This window comes from Perissodus microlepis, chromosome 14 (assembly GCF_051167445.1).
Source record: "Perissodus microlepis isolate ML-2025 ecotype Zambia chromosome 14, ASM5116744v1, whole genome shotgun sequence".
In the NCBI taxonomy this organism is placed as follows: domain Eukaryota; kingdom Metazoa; phylum Chordata; class Actinopteri; order Cichliformes; family Cichlidae; genus Perissodus; species Perissodus microlepis.
The window spans coordinates 696,593-716,801 of NC_140474.1; the positions used below are offsets into that span (position 1 = coordinate 696,593).

General features: G+C 48.2%; 1 protein-coding gene across 1 annotated transcript; it reads right to left on the reverse strand.

Annotated features, from left to right (window-relative positions):
- Positions 1-9,676: 9,676 nt before the first annotated feature.
- pgm2l1 (phosphoglucomutase 2-like 1) lies at positions 9,677-20,105 on the reverse strand. Its single transcript, XM_084950354.1, has 14 exons — positions 19,680-20,105; positions 16,286-16,453; positions 16,102-16,208; positions 15,056-15,140; positions 14,727-14,810; positions 14,441-14,637; positions 13,494-13,683; positions 13,319-13,416; positions 13,037-13,217; positions 12,869-12,962; positions 12,424-12,553; positions 11,355-11,544; positions 11,146-11,279; positions 9,677-10,709 (listed from the first exon to the last, which is right to left on the reverse strand). Exons 1-14 carry the CDS (start codon positions 19,788-19,790, stop codon positions 10,607-10,609), a joined length of 1,872 nt encoding a protein of 623 aa, XP_084806480.1. The 5' UTR covers positions 19,791-20,105; the 3' UTR covers positions 9,677-10,606.
- Positions 20,106-20,209: the final 104 nt, after the last annotated feature.

A 20,209-nucleotide genomic window follows, 5' to 3' on the forward strand; every position in this document is an offset into this window, starting at 1 on the left:
GGATCCTGAGTGCCTCAAAAGGAAATTCAGAGAAATGTGCAGCCCACAAACCAACGTCACGATGGAAAGACACAAGTTCAACACGCGGAATCAGAGGACTGGCGAGACTGTTGAATCCTATGTAAGTGATTTACGGATTAAAGCAAAAAGCTGCAGATTTGGTGATCTGAGTGAAGAACTAATAAGAGACAGACTAGTTTGTGGCATCAACAATGACAATTTAAGGAAAGTGCTACTGCGTGATAGTGATTTAACGCTAGCAAAAGCCATATCTGTCTGCCAGATTCATGAAATGACTGAAGAGCATAATAAAACACTTGCTTTTCCTCAACAATCTGCATCAAATGTTGATGTGCTCCAGCCCAAATTTACAAGAAAGCACAGAGGAGATAAAATGAAAATACAAGGAGACAGGTCTGAAACTCAGCATGTCACTAACTGTACTAACTGTGGGGGCGCTCATGCTGCAAAAAAGAGTAAATGTCCAGCTTTTGGGCAGCAGTGTCATGCATGCAAAAAGTGGAATCATTTTAAGAAACGGTGCAGAGCTGTTCAGCCTACCCAAAACGTAGCAAGACACAGAAAGTCAGTTCATCATGTGGAACCAGACCAAGCTGATGACAGCGGAGATGACACATTCTACGTTGATGGAGTAAACCTGCAATATGCGACCCATGCAACTGATGTGCATGTGGAACACAAAGAGGAAGTTTTTGTCACCGTGCAGATTAATGGGATTCCTGTTGAGATGAAAGTGGACACTGGTGCTAAATGTAATGTGCTTCCCAAGAAAACAGTTAACATTATAAGAGCAGATAAACAAATGAAAGCGCACCCCAAGTCCGTTAACCTAGTAGCGTTTGGAGGCAGCAAGATTCAAACCTCAGGTGTAATTAAGCTGCAGTGTTTTCTGCATGGACAGTCACATGTGCTATCATTCTTTGTTATTAATGAAGATGTTCAGCCAATACTTGGACTATGTGCATGCAGAGAAATGGGACTTGTATCATTCAGCAATGACGTCCACCAATTGAGCACGTCTGCAGATGACCTGTCACAACAGCTTATCACAGAATACAGTGATTTATTTTCTGATGAGCTTGGAAGGTTGCCAGTCACCTATCGCATGACACTGAACCCAGATGTGAAACCAGTTGTTCGCCCAGCACATCGCATCCCTTTGGCCATGAAAGACAGAGTCAAGGCAGAGCTGGTCAGGATGGAGAAATTAGGCGTCATTACTCCCGTCTCAGAGCCGACAGACTGGGTGTCTTCTATGGTAGCCACCAACAAGAAGGGCAAAGATGAAATCAGGATATGCATAAATCCTCGAGATTTAAACACTGCTCTGAAAAGACCACACCATCCCATGCGCACAGTAGAAGAAGTGGCTGCAATAATGTCGAATGCTACTGTGTTCTCTGTTTTGGATGCTAAGAACTCTTTTGGCAGGTGTCATTGGATCAGAAATCATCCATGCTGACCACCTTCAGCACTTGTTTTGGTCGTTACAGGTTCCTCAGAATGCCTTTTGGTCTTAACGCTGCCAGCGAGGTGTTCCAGAGAGCCATGGAGCAGATATTCGCTGGGTATCCATGTGCCATCATTGTTGATGATATACTCATCGGCGGAAGAACCATGAAAGAACATGACGACAACCTGAGAAAAGTCCTTGATCGTGCCAGAGAAGTAAACCTGCGACTAAACCCATTAAAGTGCAAATTCCGGCTGAATCAGGTCAGTTATGTCGGACACATTTTCACAAGCGAGGGGCTTAAAGCAGACCCTTCCAAAACAGCCGCAATCAAAGAGATGCCAGTTCCAACAGATGTCCAAGCCCTGCAGAGGTTCCTGGGGATGGTCAATTATCTTGGAAAATTCATTCCAAACTTCAGCCATCTGTCAGCTCCTCTGCGACAGCTCACACACAAGGACAGCGAGTGGATGTGGGACACACAGCATCAGACTGCGTTCGAAGCACTTAAAGAGCACATGTCTAATCCACCTGTTCTGTCATATTATGATGTCAGCAAACCTGTGACACTAACGTGCGATGCATCACAGTATGGTCTTGGTGCAGCTTGCTTACAGGAAGGGCGACCTGTGGCATATGCTTCACGTACTCTGACAGACACTGAAACCAGATATGCTCAGATAGAAAAGGAGCTGCTGGCTGTTGTTGTCGCATGTACAAAGTTTCATGACTACATTTATGGCAAGCCTGTGGTCGTAGAAACAGACCATCAGCCACTGGTCACCATACTAAAGAAACCTATTCACGCTGCACCAGCCAGATTGCAGAGGATGTTGTTAAGGCTCCAAAAATACAACATCACCCTCACATATAAATGTGGAAAACACATGTATCTGGCTGACACACTGTCTCGTGCTCCCAACAGCTCCACTTTCCAGCAGTCTGAAGAAGAGGACAACTTTGATGTCATGACGGTGAGCTGCATCTCTTCTTCACGCCTGGAGGAACTTAAAGGACACACAGCTGAGGATGAAACACTGCAAGCGCTCAGCTCGTTCATCAAACATGGTTGGCCACAACGACTCCACAACCTTCCCACGGCGGTTCATCCATATTTTCCTTTCAGGGATGAGCTGATTGTGGATGATGGCATCATTCTTAAAGGTTCCAAAGCCGTGATCCCAAAATCACTGCAAGGAGACTACATCACCATCATGCACAGAGGACATCCCGGCGTAGAAGCTACCAAGCGGAGAGCACGGGGGATCGTCTTCTGGCCGTTCATGTCAAGAGCTATTGAACAAACAGTTACTTCCTGCTCGGTGTGTAACAGCACTAAACCTCATCAACAAAAAGAGCCCCTTCATCTGCATGAAGTTCCAGATCTTCCTTGGTCAACAGTGGCTACAGATATCTTTGAGTGGCACTGTCAGCACTATTTAGTAGTAGTCGACTCATACTCAGGCTGGTTTCAGATTGACCTGCTAAAGGATTTGACATCAGCGACAGTCATCAAGAAGCTGAAAAGACACTTCTCAGTTCATGGTGCTCCACACACTCTGATCTCAGACAATGGAAGGCAGTTTACAAGCCAGCGTTTCAAAGACTTCGCTTCACAGTGGGACTTTCAACATGTCACCAGCAGTCCAGAGTATCCTCAATCCAATGGGCTTGCTGAGAGAGCAGTGCGCAGTGCTAAACAGCTGATGGAGAAGTCACACAGAGATGGCACTGATGTATTTCTCAACCTGCTGAATCTCAGGAATGTTCCACGTGATGTGAACCTGGGTTCCTCTGCAGAACGACTTCTATCCAGACAGACTCGAACTACGCTCCCAATCACAACGAAACTGCTCGTACCACAACACCGTGAATCTGAGAGAGTGAAAGCCCAACTTCTCAACAAGAGACTGACTCAGAAGGTCTGTTATGACAGATCCAGCCGACCACTTCCACCTCTCAACGAAGGACAAGTAGTGAGGTTACAGACCCCACAGGGTTATGACCCCACAGGGTTATGACCGCACAGGTGTGGTGAAGGAACTTTGTAAAGAACCTTGATCCTACCTGGTACAGTCAGATGGAAACACTTACAGGAGAAATCGCAGACACATATTGCCTGTGTCTGAGCCTGTTACTGTTCAGAAAGACACTGATCATCATCATTATGATGGACTGCAGGGTGTGGGTGAAAACAATGATGTAGAACAGTTTAAAGACAGCACTCATGTTGAGAGCTCTTCTGATGTTTTGCATTCTCCAAGACCTTCCAAGAGTGATGGTGTTTACAGGACACGCTTTGGTCGTGTGTGCAAACCAAATCCAAGATATAGGGATTAATTGGGTACTGGTTAAAACTCAGAACATTTTCAGGTTTGATGTTTGATCCAACAGTAACTGATGTCCATGCTTCAAGTTAAATTCTGTTTGAGGTGATTTTCAGTAGTAATCATATTTAACTTTATACAGCAAAATGATATTTTTGTCATGTTTATTTCTTCCATCTGGTTGCAAATTTAAATGTTCCTAAGGATCAGCGTATGTCACCTTTATGCTGTGATTATTATTATTCAGTATGCATTAAACTTTATATCCGGTTGGGGATGTACTAAAGAAGGGGGATGTAGATAACCTGCTGTTAGTTGGGTATTTTGTCCTAATCCGCTTGCCGTACCTCCGTGTAGGTGTGTGTATGTTTTGAGTGGTATAGGCGCCATTCCGTTATTGAATCCAAGCATGTAAGTTCTCTGCTGCTGTGTTGGTTAATAAAACCACGTTAACTGAGATTACTGCTTCATCATTATCATACTGGTGAACATACAACACTAGGCATGTTTTTCTCCATGGTCGTGTCCAAATTCATGGGCTGCATCCTCCTGAGGCCGCCTTTGTAGACCGATTACGTCACAGCGACGCGCCGAAGACTGTCCAAATTCGTAGACTCTGGTCGTGTCCAAATTCATGGGCTGCATCCTCCACGTAGACCGCGAAGGCCGGGTCCTCAGGAAGATGCAGCCCATGAATTTGGACATGACCCATGAGTGAGGGGGAATAGCGATCTCCAGCCGTGTGCGTTCCTGCGCAAATGTGAGTCAAAATCCCTCCAGTTCTACGAGTCCATTTCCACTTATAGCACGGGTTGTACTTTGACGATAATTACAGGGGGTTTATGCTAGGAGATTTGTCGAGATTGGTAGAGGCATGTGACTTACCACGGTAGCCTTTGTTGCGGGTTGGATCTGTGCACCGCAGTTGGGTTATTTAGCCACTAGAGGGCACTGAAGACCATGTAATTGTCGACTATTCCTAATTTTGGGGCATTAGGTCTTTTCTGTTGCCTCAGATATGCAGATATTCTTGTTTCCTGCCTGTTCAAATGGGATTGTGGGACTTTCTTGTGTCAGAGCATTCACCTCTGAGCATTATTTGTGTTACAGTTCATTATATTGGTGTGATGTTGGGAAGTGATGATTGTTATATTTACATGTGATAATTGTGTAGAGGTGTAAGGTGTAGATACTGTAGGTTCAGTGAATGCTTAAATTGTACTGATTAGAATATACTGGACATTCAAGAGATTCAGTGCATTGTGTTTGTCAGGTCTGGACGCTGATCAGCGGTTTCTATCTTTCTCTCTCACTTCCACTCTCTTTCTCCTCCTGTTGGTGGGACAGAACTCATTGTGGATTCACGCCCTCGGCCCACACCCTCAGAGAAAGGAAACACCTGAGCCTAATCAAGGTTATCAGCATTTAAGCCAGGTGGTGACTGCTGTTCTTCGCTGGATCGTTGTCTGCCACGCGTTAGTGAAAGTCAAGCCACAGCAAGTTCAGTTAAGTGTTTCTTTGTACTTTGTATTTAACCACGTCTCCCTGTCTACAGACTTCCTGGATTCTTCCCCGTGTGATTCTCGACTGGCGAGTGTTGGAGAGAGATCCTGCTGTGTGTGGATTGCTTGGAGAACGCGTGCCTTCCCCTTGGATTTCCCTGGAGCCCCGTCCCTCACTCTGTTGTACAAAGCACTCCCCTGCACCTTTTTGTATATACACTTGGTGGACTTGTAAATACAACTCTCTCATGTGAATCTGATCCTGGAGTCCTGCAATTGAGTCCTCTACATACAACCGTAACAATAACGATCCAGCCAGCATGGACTCAGCGGACTCAACCCCAGAAGTAATCTTGGAACGCCACAAATAAATGCTGCGGCACATTAACCAGCAACTGGCTACGCTCACCAAATACCTTTGGTGAGCCCATCCACTCCTCCTCTGTCTGCTTCTGCACAGTTACCGGCTTCCGAACCTCCGGCGCCTGCACCAGCTATCTCCTCCACGTCGGCTCCCGCAGAACCCCCGGACCGATCATTACCCGTGCCAGAGTCTTTCTCGGGTGAGTTTCACAGGTGTGCGGGATTTTTGACCCAGATGACAATGCAGTTCAGACAGTTACGGAGGACCTATGAAACTGATGGAGCCAAAATTGCCTGTTCAGCTGCTACGTGGGCAGGCATTAAGCTGGGCACAAGCCGTTTTAAGAACTAACCCTGAGATCACGTACCAAGACTTCCTTGTTAAATTTAAAAGTGTTTTTGAAAAAGGCACCAGGGCGGAGACGGCCGCTCACCGATTGTTGAACATAAAGCAGGGGAAGTCCAGTATGGCGGAGTACTCGGTCGAGTTTTGGACGTTGGCTGAAGAAACCGGGTGGGGGCAGTCGGCACTGATGAGTACCCTGTTGAATAATGTTTGCGATGAACTGAAAAATGAACTAATGATGAGGGATGTACCTAAGACTCTCTCTGATGTGATTACACTGTGTGTGAAGGTAGACGAGCGCCTACGAGCACATCAGGGAACTGGAAACTACATTACCCAGAGGCCTCTGGGACGCACGGAGATGGCACCAGGCGGAAGCGCGACCAGTAGCGGAGGAAATCAGGTGTCGGACAGTGTGGAAGAGAGTGAACAACCCATGCAACTGGGATGGTCCAGACTCTCGCCTGAGGAGCGGCATCAGCGGTGGAGGGCCGGTGAGTGTTTTTACTGCGGCCGCAAGGGCCATGTTGCCACTGTTTGTCCGGCTCTGTCAAAAGACCGCGCCCGCCAGTAAAGAGGAGAGTACGGGTGGGCGAGGTCTCCTGTTCACGGTCTCCTCCACGTCTCATGATTGCAGCAAAATTAACTGTGCAACTCAAGACTCATTCTCTTAGGGCTCTGATTGACTCTGGGGCAGAACAGAACTTTATTGACGCCTTGCTGGCGCTTAAGTTAAATTTTAGCATGGAGCCTCTGCCGCATTCACTTCAAGTTACAGAGCTTAGTGGTCAGCGTCTCCCAGACATCACTCATATCACAGAACCTGTTTCCCTGACTCTCTCTGGTAAGAACTCTGAAGCCATACAGTTGTATGTGTTTAAAGCTCCTCTCACGCTGCTAGTCTTTGGTTATCCCTGGCTACATCAACATAACCTTGTGATTGACTGGAAGAAGGAGAGTATCCTGAGGTGGGGAGAAGAATGTCACATGTCCTGCTTAAAGGCCGCCACACCTTCCGTGGACCCGCTAACCAATTTCCCGCTCTCCAAGCCGCCAGACCTCTCCTCCGTTCCGCCCATTTACCATGACCTTAAGCAAGTGTGTAAGGATAGGGCACGTTCGCTTCCCCCTCACCGGCCATATGATTGCGGGATTGACCTTCTCCCGGCCACACCACTCACGACCAGTCACTTATCCAGCCTGTCTCAGCCTGAGCGTGAGAGCATGGAGAAAGTACATCAACGAGTCACATACAGCAGGTCTCATTCACCCCTCATCATCTCCCGTGGCCGCCGGCTTCTTTTTTGTCGCTAAGAAGGACAAAAGTTTACGGCCCTGCATAGATTATTGCGACCTCAACAACATCACCATTAAAAACGAATATCCTCTCCCGCTGTTAAGCTCCGCGTTTGAGGTTCTCCAGGGGGCCACCATCTTCACTAAGTTGGACCTGTGCAACGCCCACCATCTGGTAAGAATAAGAGAAGGGGACGAGTGGAAAACAGCCTTTAACACTCACCTCAGCCATTTTGAATACCTTGTTATGCCGTTTGGTCTCACCAATGCTCCAGCTGTTTTTCAGGCCCTTGTGAACGACGTGCACCGGGACTTCATCAACCTCTTTGTCTACCTGGATGACATCCTCATCTTCTCCCGCTCCGTCACCGAACACCACCGCCATGTCAGGCAAGTTCTTCAACCCCTCCTTGAGAACCGTCTCTTTGTAAAAGGGGAGAAGTGTGAGTTCCATGTCACTACTGTTTCCTTCCTGGGCTACGTCATCGAACAAGGTAATCTCAAAGCTGACCCTGTTCAAGCAGTTGTTAACTGGCTGACTCCATCTAACCGTAAGCAACTCCAAAGTTTTCTGGGATTTACAAACTTCTACCACCGTTTCATCCGCGACTATAGTAAACTTGCCTTGCCACTGAATCGTCTCATTTTACCCAAGGTTCCTTTCTGCTGGGATGAACCGACTCGACAGGCCTTCACTCACCTGAAAGAACGCTTTGCCTCGGCACCCATCCTCGTCCAACACAACCTCAGCCAACAGTTCATCGTGTAGGTGGACGCCTCAGATGCGGGAGTGGGGCGGTGCTCTCCCAGTAACAAGGCGGTAAGCTTCATCCATGTACTTACTTGTCTCACCGCCTCTCCCCCGCAGAGAGAAACTATGACGTGGGAGATCGAGAACTACTGGCCATCAAGCTCGCCCTGGAAGAGTGGCATCACTGGCTGGAGGGCGCTATCGTGGACTGACCACAAGAACTTGGAGTACATTCGGTCAGCTAAACAACTCAGCGCCAGGCAAGCCAGGTGGGCCCTGTTCTTTACCAGATTTACCAGGTTCCGGTAATGTCAAGCCCGACGCTCTCTCACGCCAATTCACCGCCTCCGAAGACACAGCTCAGGACTCCCCCATTCTTCCTCCCACGTGTGTTATTGGGGCCCTGACCTGGGAGATCGAGTTGGCGATTAGAGAGGCTCAACAGACTGAACCAGATCTCGGAACGGGCCCTCCAGGGCTACTCTTCATCCCCTCGTCAGTAAGGTCACGAGTGCTACATTGGGCTCATACTGCCAAGTTCACCTGTCACCCTGGGGTCCACCGCACAATCACCTTTCTTCAACGCTTCGCTTGGTGACCATCTCTCGCTAAGGATGTCCGCAAATACACTGCCGCCTGCCCAACCTGCGCTCAAAACAAAAATGTCCATCAACCATCTTTCGGTCTCCTCCAGCCTCTACTGACTCCAAGCCGCTCCTGGTTACACATTTCTGTTGATTTCATCACTGGTCTGCCCACCTCGTCTGGTAACTCAGTCATCCTCACCATTATCGATCGCTTCTCTAAAGCTGCTCACTTAGTCGCCCTCCCTAAGCTCCCCGCTGCACTAGAGACCGCCTGGCTCCTGACTAACCCCGTTTTTCGCCTCCATGGAATCCCCGCGGACATCATTTCAGACAGGGGGCTGCAGTTTACGTCACGTGTCTGGAAGGAACTCTGCAACGCCGTTGGAGCTTAGGTCAGTCTCTCCTCCGGTTTCGCACAGAGGTTGAGCTCTCCGTTTCGCTGCAGGGTCCCTTCATTCTTCACATATCCATGTCGAGCCGAGTGTAAATCCCGAGGCTGGACAGCCTTTGTACGAGCACACATGCTTCCTAGCAGGGCAAAGCAATGAGCTAGAAAAATCCTGGCAGACAGCCTGTGTCTGTCCAACCAATCAGAGAGCTCCTTACATCCCACGGTGTGGCTAATTTGCATCGCAGCAGGATTTTTAAAATGAAGTTGTTAATCCAACAGCTAATCCAAAAGTTAATCCTTGAGCAAACAGGAAAGGGAAATGGATTTTGAAATGAGTGGAATCACCATTTTTAAAAGCAATTTGAAAATCACTTTATTAATGTGGAATTCAAAAATGAATTTACAAATGCAGAATTTATTCTAAAATTCATTATTTAAGCAATGAATTCTTTATTTCGATCCTCCATGAAAAAACTAGTTCATGTATTTATTACTTCTAAGCTGGACTACTGTAATTCATTATTATCAGGATGTCCATGTGCTCTTCACTTCTCCTTACCAACCAAACCTCACATAAACATGGATCCTGTTTAATCCTTCACGGCTCAAATTCAACAAAGAGCTGGAGAGAGAAGGTAATCAGAGAACCACATCAGGAGTATTTTTTATTTCATTTTCAGTACGAGTGAAGCTGCGACAGCAATACACAGATGAGGCATCACGCTGTCGTCAACCATTTCTTTAACAAAATAAAAGCATCTGCATGGAGCCGAATGCGCAACAGCAGAAACAGCAGCTCCTCCTCGCACATAAACATCTTTAATCTCCTTGAGTAAAAAAATAAATTACCTCAGGCCAACGAACAGTCAATGTGACATCAGAACAAACTCAGCTCGGTTTTATTTCTCACCAATATTTAAAATAAATATCAGCAACAGCTCCTTCTACAATCTGTTTAACAAAACATCAAGAACTGGATAAAAATAAAAAACAGCAGATTTTACTGTCACAAATAATTAAAGATACAACAAATATTTGGCATTTTTACACAAAAATAAATAAAATAATTTTGATTGTCCTGCCTGCCGATTTTATTCATTTAAATTTGGTCGAAAAGAACAGATGGCTGAACAACAACAACAACAAAATATCCACACAAAAAGAATATTCAGAGCCAACTCCCAGCATGCACTGCTGCTGAATTAAGCAAACTAAAGAGCTCTGCTCACACGTGTCCTGTTTTGATATTTAGTTTTGATCTTTTGTTTCATTTTGTCTTTTGGTCAGACGTTTTGTTTTAAAGAAAATTAATTTGTTTCTTTGTTGCCAGAACATGAAGAGAATCTTAAAATAAGATTTAAATGTTTCTCACACACAAACACCACGTCAGGTTTGTCTGTCATAAGGAGCTTCCATCACAGCCAATCACACGAAAGAATCTGAAGTCTCGCTCTCTGAATCTCTTCAGGGTTCATAGTTCACCAACACCAGAGTGAGGCAGCTGCTGCTCTGATTCACACATGACAGGATGTGATGTCATCAACAGTAAGCAGGTGCGAGCAGGCGGTGCTACACCAGGCGGCGAATCAGGTTGTTCTTCTCGGGCTCCAGGAACTCATCCACCAGGGCAGCGGTGACCTTCCTGAGCTCCTCCTCCAGGGTGGACACCTCGCTGCAACACAGAGAGGGTGATGATGTCACGGAGGCCCCGCCCACACATCATGAGGTCACACATGAAGTTTGTTAGTGACATTAGGACCTGACGTAGATTATTCTTGGACTTTATCCTGTATGCTCTAAATAAATTTGGTGCTTTTTTTAACAAACGTGTCAGAACAAACGTCGCAGTTCTATCAAACTTTCTTGTGGTACACGTTTCTCTGAAACGTCTGTCTTTTCCTGTTAGCAGCACAGTTATTGAGCTCACAGATCAGAGCCAGTTCAGCCAAAGGCGTCAGCGCTGCAGGGAAAGAAAGCTCCATCAGTCAGCTGGCAGACCACAATAACAACAACAACCGCGGCAAAAACTTAGTTTAGAGCCTGCACTAACGTAACTCTGCTGCTAACATTTCATCTCCATCACAGACAAACAGAAATGAGGAGCCGACCTCTGCCCTGGCACTGCGCAGAGCTCTGTGTAGTACTTGATCTTCGGTTCGGTGCCGCTTGTCCTCAGCGTGGCCACGATGCCGTTCTGCAGCGTGAAGGTGATCATGTGACTGCTCCTGGACACAGGAAGAACCTGTACGGGAGAACACACCTGAACACACCTGAACTGAACAGGAGGAACTCGAGGAAGAACAAAACGGCATCTCACAGATCTGAGGTCTGGCTGACTGCTGTCGTATCCCGTGGTAACGTCTCTGACATGAGCGATCTGGACGCCGCCGCACGTCTTCGGGTACGAGCCGCTGCCGTCAAAGTTTCTGATGCGGCTGAAGATCCTCTGGATGGTGGGAGGGTCGTTACAGACGACGTAGGAGGTTTTAGACACGTGATACCCGTACCTACAGACAGGAAGTCACACTGAGGATGACTGTCAAAATAAGAGCAGAGCACATTTTTCTGTCCAATGTAGTTTTAGTAGAAGTTTTGTCGAGATGTTTTTCAAAGGATTATAGTGGTCCCTCGCTATAACGCGGTTCACCTTTCATGGGCTCGCTGGTTTTTTTGCAATTTTGCATGCTTACTTTGTTTTGTTTTTTACAGCACATTGTGTTCTGCATCCTGATTGGCTGTACACTCCCTGTTAAATCCAGAATTCAAAATCCTGCTCCTCACTTACAAGGTCTTAAATAATCAGGCCCCATCTTATCTTAATGACCTTGTAGCACCATATCACCCGATGCACTGAGTTTTTCCTTTCCAGTCACCTTCCTCACTCACTATGTATTAATAGACCTCTCTGCATTGAATCATATCTGTTATTAACCTCTGTCTCTCTTCCACAGCATGTCTTTTATCCTGTCTTCCTTCTCTCACCCCAACCAATCACAGCAGATGGCCCCGCCCCTCCCTGAGCCTGGTTCTGCTGGAGGTTTCTTCCTGTTAAAAGGGAGTTTTTCCTTCCCACTGTCACCAAAGTGCTGCTCATAGGGGGTCATATGATTGTTGGGTTTTTCTCTGTATGTATTATTGTAGGGTCGACCGTACAATATGAAGCGCCTTGAGGCGACTGTTGTTGTAATTTGGCGCTGTGTAAATAAAATAGAATTGAATTGAATTGGTGTGTGAGTGTGTGTGGACCAAACTGTGCATGGGCATTAAGGGACACGCAATAAATTCCAGCATAGAATCTTTTTCACTTGAAGCAGGTCAGTAAACGTCACACAGCTCGACATTAAATGACGTGATCGTGATGTTAGAGCGGTGCCCTGCAGTCTTACGTCTGGTAGATGTTGTGCAGCTGTTGGCTCAGACTTAGGTGCTTGTTGTGAAGGTAAGCGGCCATTTCAGCCACGACCGCCGCCGAGCTCACGCCGTCCTTATCCAGGACTGTGTCCCCACAGAGGAACCCTGAAGAGATGGACACCTGACAGTTTCCCTTCCAATAATCCTTTAAACACAGAATGAATTCAGTTCTCCAATAACCATCAAAGGGCCTTTATATTGTAAAGGACTGTGCAGCAACACAGGTAGCTGCTCTGTGTTGGTGCAGGGCACTGAAGATGATCACAGTGGGTGTATTATCCTTGAACTGTGATGAAGTCTACTCCCCACTGCTGTGTAATCAGATACTTTAAATTTAAATCAGTCAGACAGGAGAGGGTTTCCAGGAAACACTGCTAACTGTTCAGTTTCTACGCCAAACGTCACAGCGAACTTAGTTACCGATGGACTCCTCGAAGGAGAAGATGACTCTGCTTCCTGCTTGGGACAGCTCGTGGATTCTATTCCCGACCCATTTAAAGCCTGGCAGAGTTTCCTGTTGAACACAGAGTAACCATCATCGTCTGACTTCCAGACACTGGTGTGCTCACTAATGCCTGAGCGTCTGACCTCAAAGTGGAACCCCTCGATGCGAGCGAAGGCCTGCAGGATCTTCGAGGACACCGTGGTCGCCAACATGTAAATGCTCCGAGCGTCTGCTGGTTCAGAGTGGTTCTCCTTCCACGTGAAGAACATCCACCAGCCCAGCAGGGCTGCCAGCTCGTTACCTGTGAACACCTTCCAGCCACACCTGAAACACAGGTAAACTAGACCCTGAAACCAGGTCGATACAGGTGAACCTGCAGCGCTGCCAAATACTTTCAGCTCTGAAGTGCCTTTGAGCAAACATACCCGTCAGACTTCTCTGCTACAGCCAGCCGGTCAGCATCAGGATCTGTCGCCAGGACGACGCGGGCATTTTCCCGCTCTGCCAGAAGGAGAGAAAGTTCCTGGAAAACGAGACATCGGATAAGCGAACGACAGGATTCGGTCATTTGTGAGCAAACGAGACGGGAACCCGACCCACCAGCACGGACTCTCCCTCCTCGGGGTTGGGACAGCGCACCGAGGAGAAGTTGGGGTCGGGGTCTTTCTGCTCCGGGACGGCGATCGGTGGAGGGAAGCCGAACACCCGGAAGGCCTGCTGCACGAAGGCGTGGCCGACGCCGTGGAAGGAGGAGTGGACGAACTTCAGCGGGGAGCTGCTGTTCAGGTCCCTGAGACGCATCAGGAAACATGCTCTAACGTTGGTGCTTGGGGTCATTTTAAAGGTCAAAGTTCAACATTTTCTGACGTCCTTATACGTTCACATCCTGGCAGAACATCAGGGGAACGTGTCACTCTTACCGCAGGTTCACTAACGTTTCTTTTAACGACACAAACAATCACGCCGTGAAACATAAAAGATCAGGTCAGACCACCTCACTGTGACATCACCACATCCAAGCCAACAACGCCAACGATAGCGTCACTGATTTTTCACTTAAACCTGAAAAAGAAATGATTACTTCCGCTGTAAACGCTCAGCAGTTAGAAATAATGATCATCTGTATTCATGCAGCAGTGCAAACAGCAGGCGGTCTGACGAACTGCAGACTCATGAAACATGCTGCAGTCCTCCAACGAAACACCTGAACTCATCACGCTGAGACCTCAGCCCGCGGTCAGAAACATCGTCCTCAATCACTGCTGGCAAACAGCTTCTGACATCAGCAGAACAACACAGGCTGTGAAAATGAGGAAACTATAAATGACTGTTCACACGAGCAGGCATCTACTGATCAGAAGGTTGGTGGTACAATCCCTGCTGCCCAAATGCCCTTAGGCAACATACTAACCCCAGGTTTCTCTGTGATGCTATAAATCAGAGTATGAATGAGTTGGACAGAAATCACTGAGGCATCGAAAACGTGCTGTAGAAGAGCCATCAGCGTCCCTGTGGAGGACACCGAGAGGAGGAACAGGTGGGCTTACCTGTGGAAGCAGAGGGAGGCGAGCTCATCCATGTAGCAGCTGTTGATCTGGGTCAGGGGGTCGGTCCTCAGGGAGCAGCGATCCACCAGCCCTACGTCCCAGCAGGAGGCGCTCCAGGGCTCCAGCTGCTCCTCTATACATCGCAGGATCTCTTTGTCGTGAGGCGAGGTGATCTGGGCGCCGTTACACCAGTACACCTGCAGGGGGATACACGCACCCAGCTCAGTCTGCAGCTTCCCATTTTACTTCCCATTTGAGGCACGGCTGCGAACGTGCCCTTACTGACCTTGTATCCGTTGTCTTCTTTTGGATTGTGTGACGCTGTGATCATCACTCCAGCTGCAGCCCCCAGCTTCTTCACAGCGTAAGGCTGCCAAAGGAGAACAGAGCGCGCTCAGTGTGAAACTCCTTCATCCTTCGGCGAACGCTCGGTTTTAATAAGTGTTTAAATATCTGTGGCGTGTCTGTGACGCCGTCAGCTATCAGGCTGCTGCTGGCGCCGATGCGAGGTCGGCTCATTCATTACAGCCCGGAAAACGTGACAGCATGAACATTAGTGAGGTCACAGTGAGCAGCCGGCTACATGCAGGAAGTGATGCGTTAGTGTTTCCTCACCACGTACGGCGTGGGGATGAAGGAGGAGAAGAGATGCACACGGACGTCTCTGCTCAGCAGCACAGCAGCCGTCAGCTTCGCCAGCCTGAAACACACACACACACACACACACAGACACAAACACAGACACAAACACAGACACACACACACACAGACACACACACAAACACACAGACACACACACACACACACAAACACACAGACGCACACACACAGACACACACACACAGACACACACACACACACACACAGGTTAAAAGTGTTGGTTCTGCTTCATAAACTCAGATGTTTGTCCATAAAAAAAACATTAAATCCTGATTCTTTAACATTTTTACAGTTTTTAAAATCAGGAAATTATGTCAGAAAATATCCAAAGAAAACAAAACATTGAAAACATTTATAAACATGTATGTTCTTTAACCTCCTGAGACCTGAACTCTTCCACAGCAGCATTTCTAATTTCTCTTTGATATTTGGGCTGACTGGGACCTGATTAATGTAAAAACAAAGAATTACCAGATATTTTTTTTTTTACCTGATTTTTGTTTCTAATAAAAATCAGAGCCACATATGTGGACGCAGGTCCTAGCAGGTTAATCAGGTCCCAATCAGCCCAAATATCAAAGAGAAATTAAAAATGCTGCTGTGGAAGAGTTCGGGTCTTAGGAGGTTAAGTAAATAATGACGAATTTGAAAGAAAAATGCCTGAAAGATTGCACATAAATTAAATATTGCACAGTGGTCATGGTCATCTGTGTGTCGAGGGACATCCTTGGACTGGTGGGACTGGGTCGTCAGCGCATGTGTGTCTGCGTGTGACAGTGTCTGCGTGCGTGACAGTGTCTGCGTGCGTGACAGTGTCTGCGTGCGTGACAGTGTCTGCGTGCGTGACAGTGTCTGCGTGTGACAGTGTCTGCGTGCGTGACAGTGTCTGCGTGTGACAGTGTCTGCGTGTGACAGTGTCTGCGTGCGTGACAGTGTCTGCGTGCGTGACAGTGTCTGCGTGCGTGACAGTGTCTGCGTGCGTGACAGTGTCTGCGTGCCACCTGTGGCTGCTGCAGCCGCTCTCCTCCTGTCCTCTGGTGTCGAAGCCCACCACGACGCCTCTGCTGCTGAAGTCTGCAAAATACCTGCACAGGTAGGAGTAGAGGCCCTGCAAAGGAAACAGGAAGTGGCTCGGGTCAGACATCGGCCTACCTGAGCCGGCCATGTTTCCTCCCTCTCTCTCACCTGTGTGGACTGGATGACGGTGAGGTCATTGATCCGGTTGAATCCCGCTCCCATCGGCGCTCTAAGCCCGGCAGTGCCGAAACTCATCCTGCTGCAGAGTCTCTGCCTCAGGTCATCGACACGTCCCGCCCCCACCAGAGACTCCACCTGAGCCCGGGTCCACTGGTTCTGCAGCACAGCATGGAAAACCATCACACCTCTGACCACACCTGCACAGGTAAAACCACACCCTCAACTCACAGCAGCTCTCACACCTCACACACACACACACACACACACACACACACACACACACACACACTCTGTGTTATCACTGAAGCTGATTCAGGGGCAGACGTCTCGTCCCCGTGGTGAGGACATGGATATCTGGGGATGACCTTTTCATGCTTCTCTAAGCATTCAAACTAAACTGCACGGCCGTCATAAACACCTGTGGAAGTCCAGGTGAATACGGTCACATCACCTGGCTCAGGTGAGCTGCCCAAGCGTCTTCAGCGTTTCAGCCCTTCTTCATAAACACACTTGTCCAAAGCCTTCGCCTGCTCGGCCTCACCTCACAGACTGAGCACGTGCGGTGTGCTTACAGACACACAGGAGTAAGGACGTCTCGTGGGCCTCGTTAAGCCCACCGCTGACACCAGGACGGAAACGTTCTCGCGCTGCACTGTCTGCTGTTTTTCAGCCTTGCTCTTTAATCAAAGCTCTTAGAACAGTCTGACCTCGGCAGCCTGAAAACTCTGGACTCAACTTTTTAAAGTACCCGCCCCCCAACAGGGACGTGAGCGCCCTGTATTCACACACAGCCAAGGTCTCAGTGGAGGGACGGCTGCATGGAAGCCACTGATAAAGAAGGGAAACAGGGAGGTTCAGGCTGTGCTGAAGGATAAAGGTGCTCACACCAAATATTCACTTTGAAGCGTGTTAGAAACGCACAAACTCAGCTTCTGTCTCTGAGCTGCATGTACAGAAATCAGGCACATGTAAGGCAGTACACTGTAAAGACAGCTGCACGGTGCCGTAGGCGGACACGTCACGGACAGGCGGCCCTCGTATCGTCAGTTAAACACGTCGAAGAGAGATATGACAACCCATTTGAGGTCACTCAGAGGGTGGAGGGCGTTCAGTCTTGGACCTGATGCAAACCTGAAGCATGCTGTGAAGCTGAGCGTGGGAACGCCTCAGGAACCTGTCAGGTGTGAGGAAACCTTATTTCCACACAGTGCAGATTTTTATTTGTAAAGAGCAGGAACTCCATGAGACGGTTAAACGCTCTAACAGGCTGATGAAGGCCGTACGCCAAATCATCCCTGACCCTCCACTGTGACACGTGGATCACAGATTATGATTATTGTATCTGTGGCCTGCTGGAAATGTGCCGAGAGGACGATGACTGCAGGCCTAATCTCCGACAGGCACAAACACAGGAAGCTTCACAGAGGTTTCATTAAAAACATTAAATGAGATTAAGATTATCACCTGAGGTCACACTCTGTGGGTGATAAAATATCACACACATTTAGAAAAGGTGCCCGGTGCATGTTTGCTGTACTCCGTGGTGGGGTGCTCACTTCCTGTCTTCATTAGGACGCACTCTGAGTGAAGGAGTCCCTGCAGGCTCACGGGCCTCGGAGCATCGGCTGATGTGCAGCTGATGCCCCGAGAGGCTGAAGGATGGACCTCATTCATGTTTCTCTGCACACAGGATAAAGATAGAGTCCAAACAGCGAGTGGGAATCTTTTCCCGGCTGCTGACATTTAAAGCGCAGTTCAAGGCAGCCGTGACCTTTACAGACCACACAGCTCTGAACACTGGGAGGGCGACACTGGGGAGCGAGGGGGGGTTCAAACCCAGTCCAGTCTGAAACACTGTCACAGTGGACTTCCTCTGGTCTCCTGCCAAGCAGCGTAGCTCCGGGTTTCTTCTTGAACATGGCCAAAGCTTCAAACAGCAAGTATAAACGGTGTGGCTGGGATTAACCTTTGACCTTTCTGAAGCGAGACATTAGCAATAACGAGCACAGGCAGGTCTCGCTCACAGTCAAACGGTTGTAGTTCTTGCACAAAGTTGCACCACGTCTTTGTTCTGCAACAGGATGAACCAGCGAGGTGCTGAGGTGTTTTAGAGAAGTCCTCGCTCTGCCTTCTTCTGCAGACAGGACTCTGCGACACCGGCCTGAACCAGTGACCCATGGTGACCTATTCCCAGATCCAAATCCTCTGCCAGCATCCAAAACCTAAACTCGTCTGACTGTTCACCATAGGAGATGCAGTTCCTCAGGGATCGATCCCAGGTCCTCTGATTGTATATTTTGCTGCTGACGCATACACAAGATTGACCCACAATAACGAGTCTAAGATTAGAGAAAACTGAAACAAACAGCTTCATGTAAAGAACCTACACGGATGGTCGTGGTGTCAGAGCTGAAGCTACAGCGCAGCCTTCACAGACGTCATCACACACCCGGGTTTTTCTCACTGTGCACATTACAACAATAATTTCCTGCTAGATGTCATAAATGGCTGGCTCTTCCAAAACTGTACAAAAAGGATGGACTTGGCCACCTGGGGTCACCTTCTGGTCCCACCATGCTGGTTTGGGGACCACGTATGGATGAGGAGGTGGCACGAAGCTTATTTTTCATTTGCATGTAAAGTTAAAATGGTTGTAAAACATGTTGGCTTTAAAATGCGTTTGGATCTGAGCATCATCCAGCAGCTCACAGTGACCTGGTTCCTGAATAAAGACGAGTAAAGGATCAATATTCACCCATGGATGAATGTTTATTGACCGGAAAGGCCTTTCTGACTCAATCTGCTGAGTCACGCTGCCGGTTAATCTTCCGGTAACCCACAAAGGTAATCTCCATCACGCCCCGAGCAGCCGCGGTGCTCCTGCCAGCCGACCTGCAGCTCCGCACTGCGGCCACCACGCACACTCTGACCCGGAGACAGACTCGCCTCCCGCCACCACAACTCCCCTTTAAAAACTGATCATTTTACTTTATTGTTTCGGAAAATAATTCAAGAAGGAAATACGTCTTACTAGATTTTTGGGGGGCTAGCTCATTCTACTTGTTTATTCGGCTCACAGTTTCAACCTAAAGTCTTAAAATGACTGTTATAGTTCAGACCTGCTGCAACACCGGCTTCCCGTCTTCAGGCTGTATGAAGTTTATGTTTAATGGCACACAGTGCTGCTTCATGGATCAGTTTGTATGCCGATTTCTCCACACAACTACAATGATCTATAAAACATAACTCATAAACATGTTTCTGTGACATGTCCCTGCCCAAAAGTGGTGATATTTTAATCGACGGATTTGTCAGCGAAGTCTGGTGCAGCGCTCCCCGCTTACACCCGGCTTGGCTTTCTGACTAACGGGCACAGACTCACCCTATCCCAGGCTAACCAGTGCTGCACCGCCTTGTCAAGCTTCGGGTCGCCGGTCCTCTGACACCTGACGTTGGCGTTCAGGTCTCCGTTGAGTCCGTTGTCGTCCTCCATGCTGACAGCTAACGCTCAAAGAGCCACACGGCCATCTGTCTGCCCGCTGTTGGAGGCTATTAGCTGCCCGGCGGCTAGCGCCTCCGACTCGGACTTCTCACACACACCGCCTGCCTGTTATGGCTGGTGCGGCTGAGCTCTCTCCGGAGTCGTGTATAATTTCCCACACCGAGGCCAAACGTTAGCGACAATAACGCCAGATCACCGCTGGAGGCCGACAGAAGCTGGGCAAAAGCCCAGAATTTTCTTTCTTACTTAAGTTACACGGAAGTTGACAGAGACCGGCAGAGGCAGGGCTCCTCATTTCCGGCTAGTTAATAAAATGAAAGCTTCACGTGAAGCGGCACAAAAGAACAAAACCTTTGTTTTCATTTGTTGTTCTTCAAATATTTCACAGCATTCTCTGATATGATTAATAT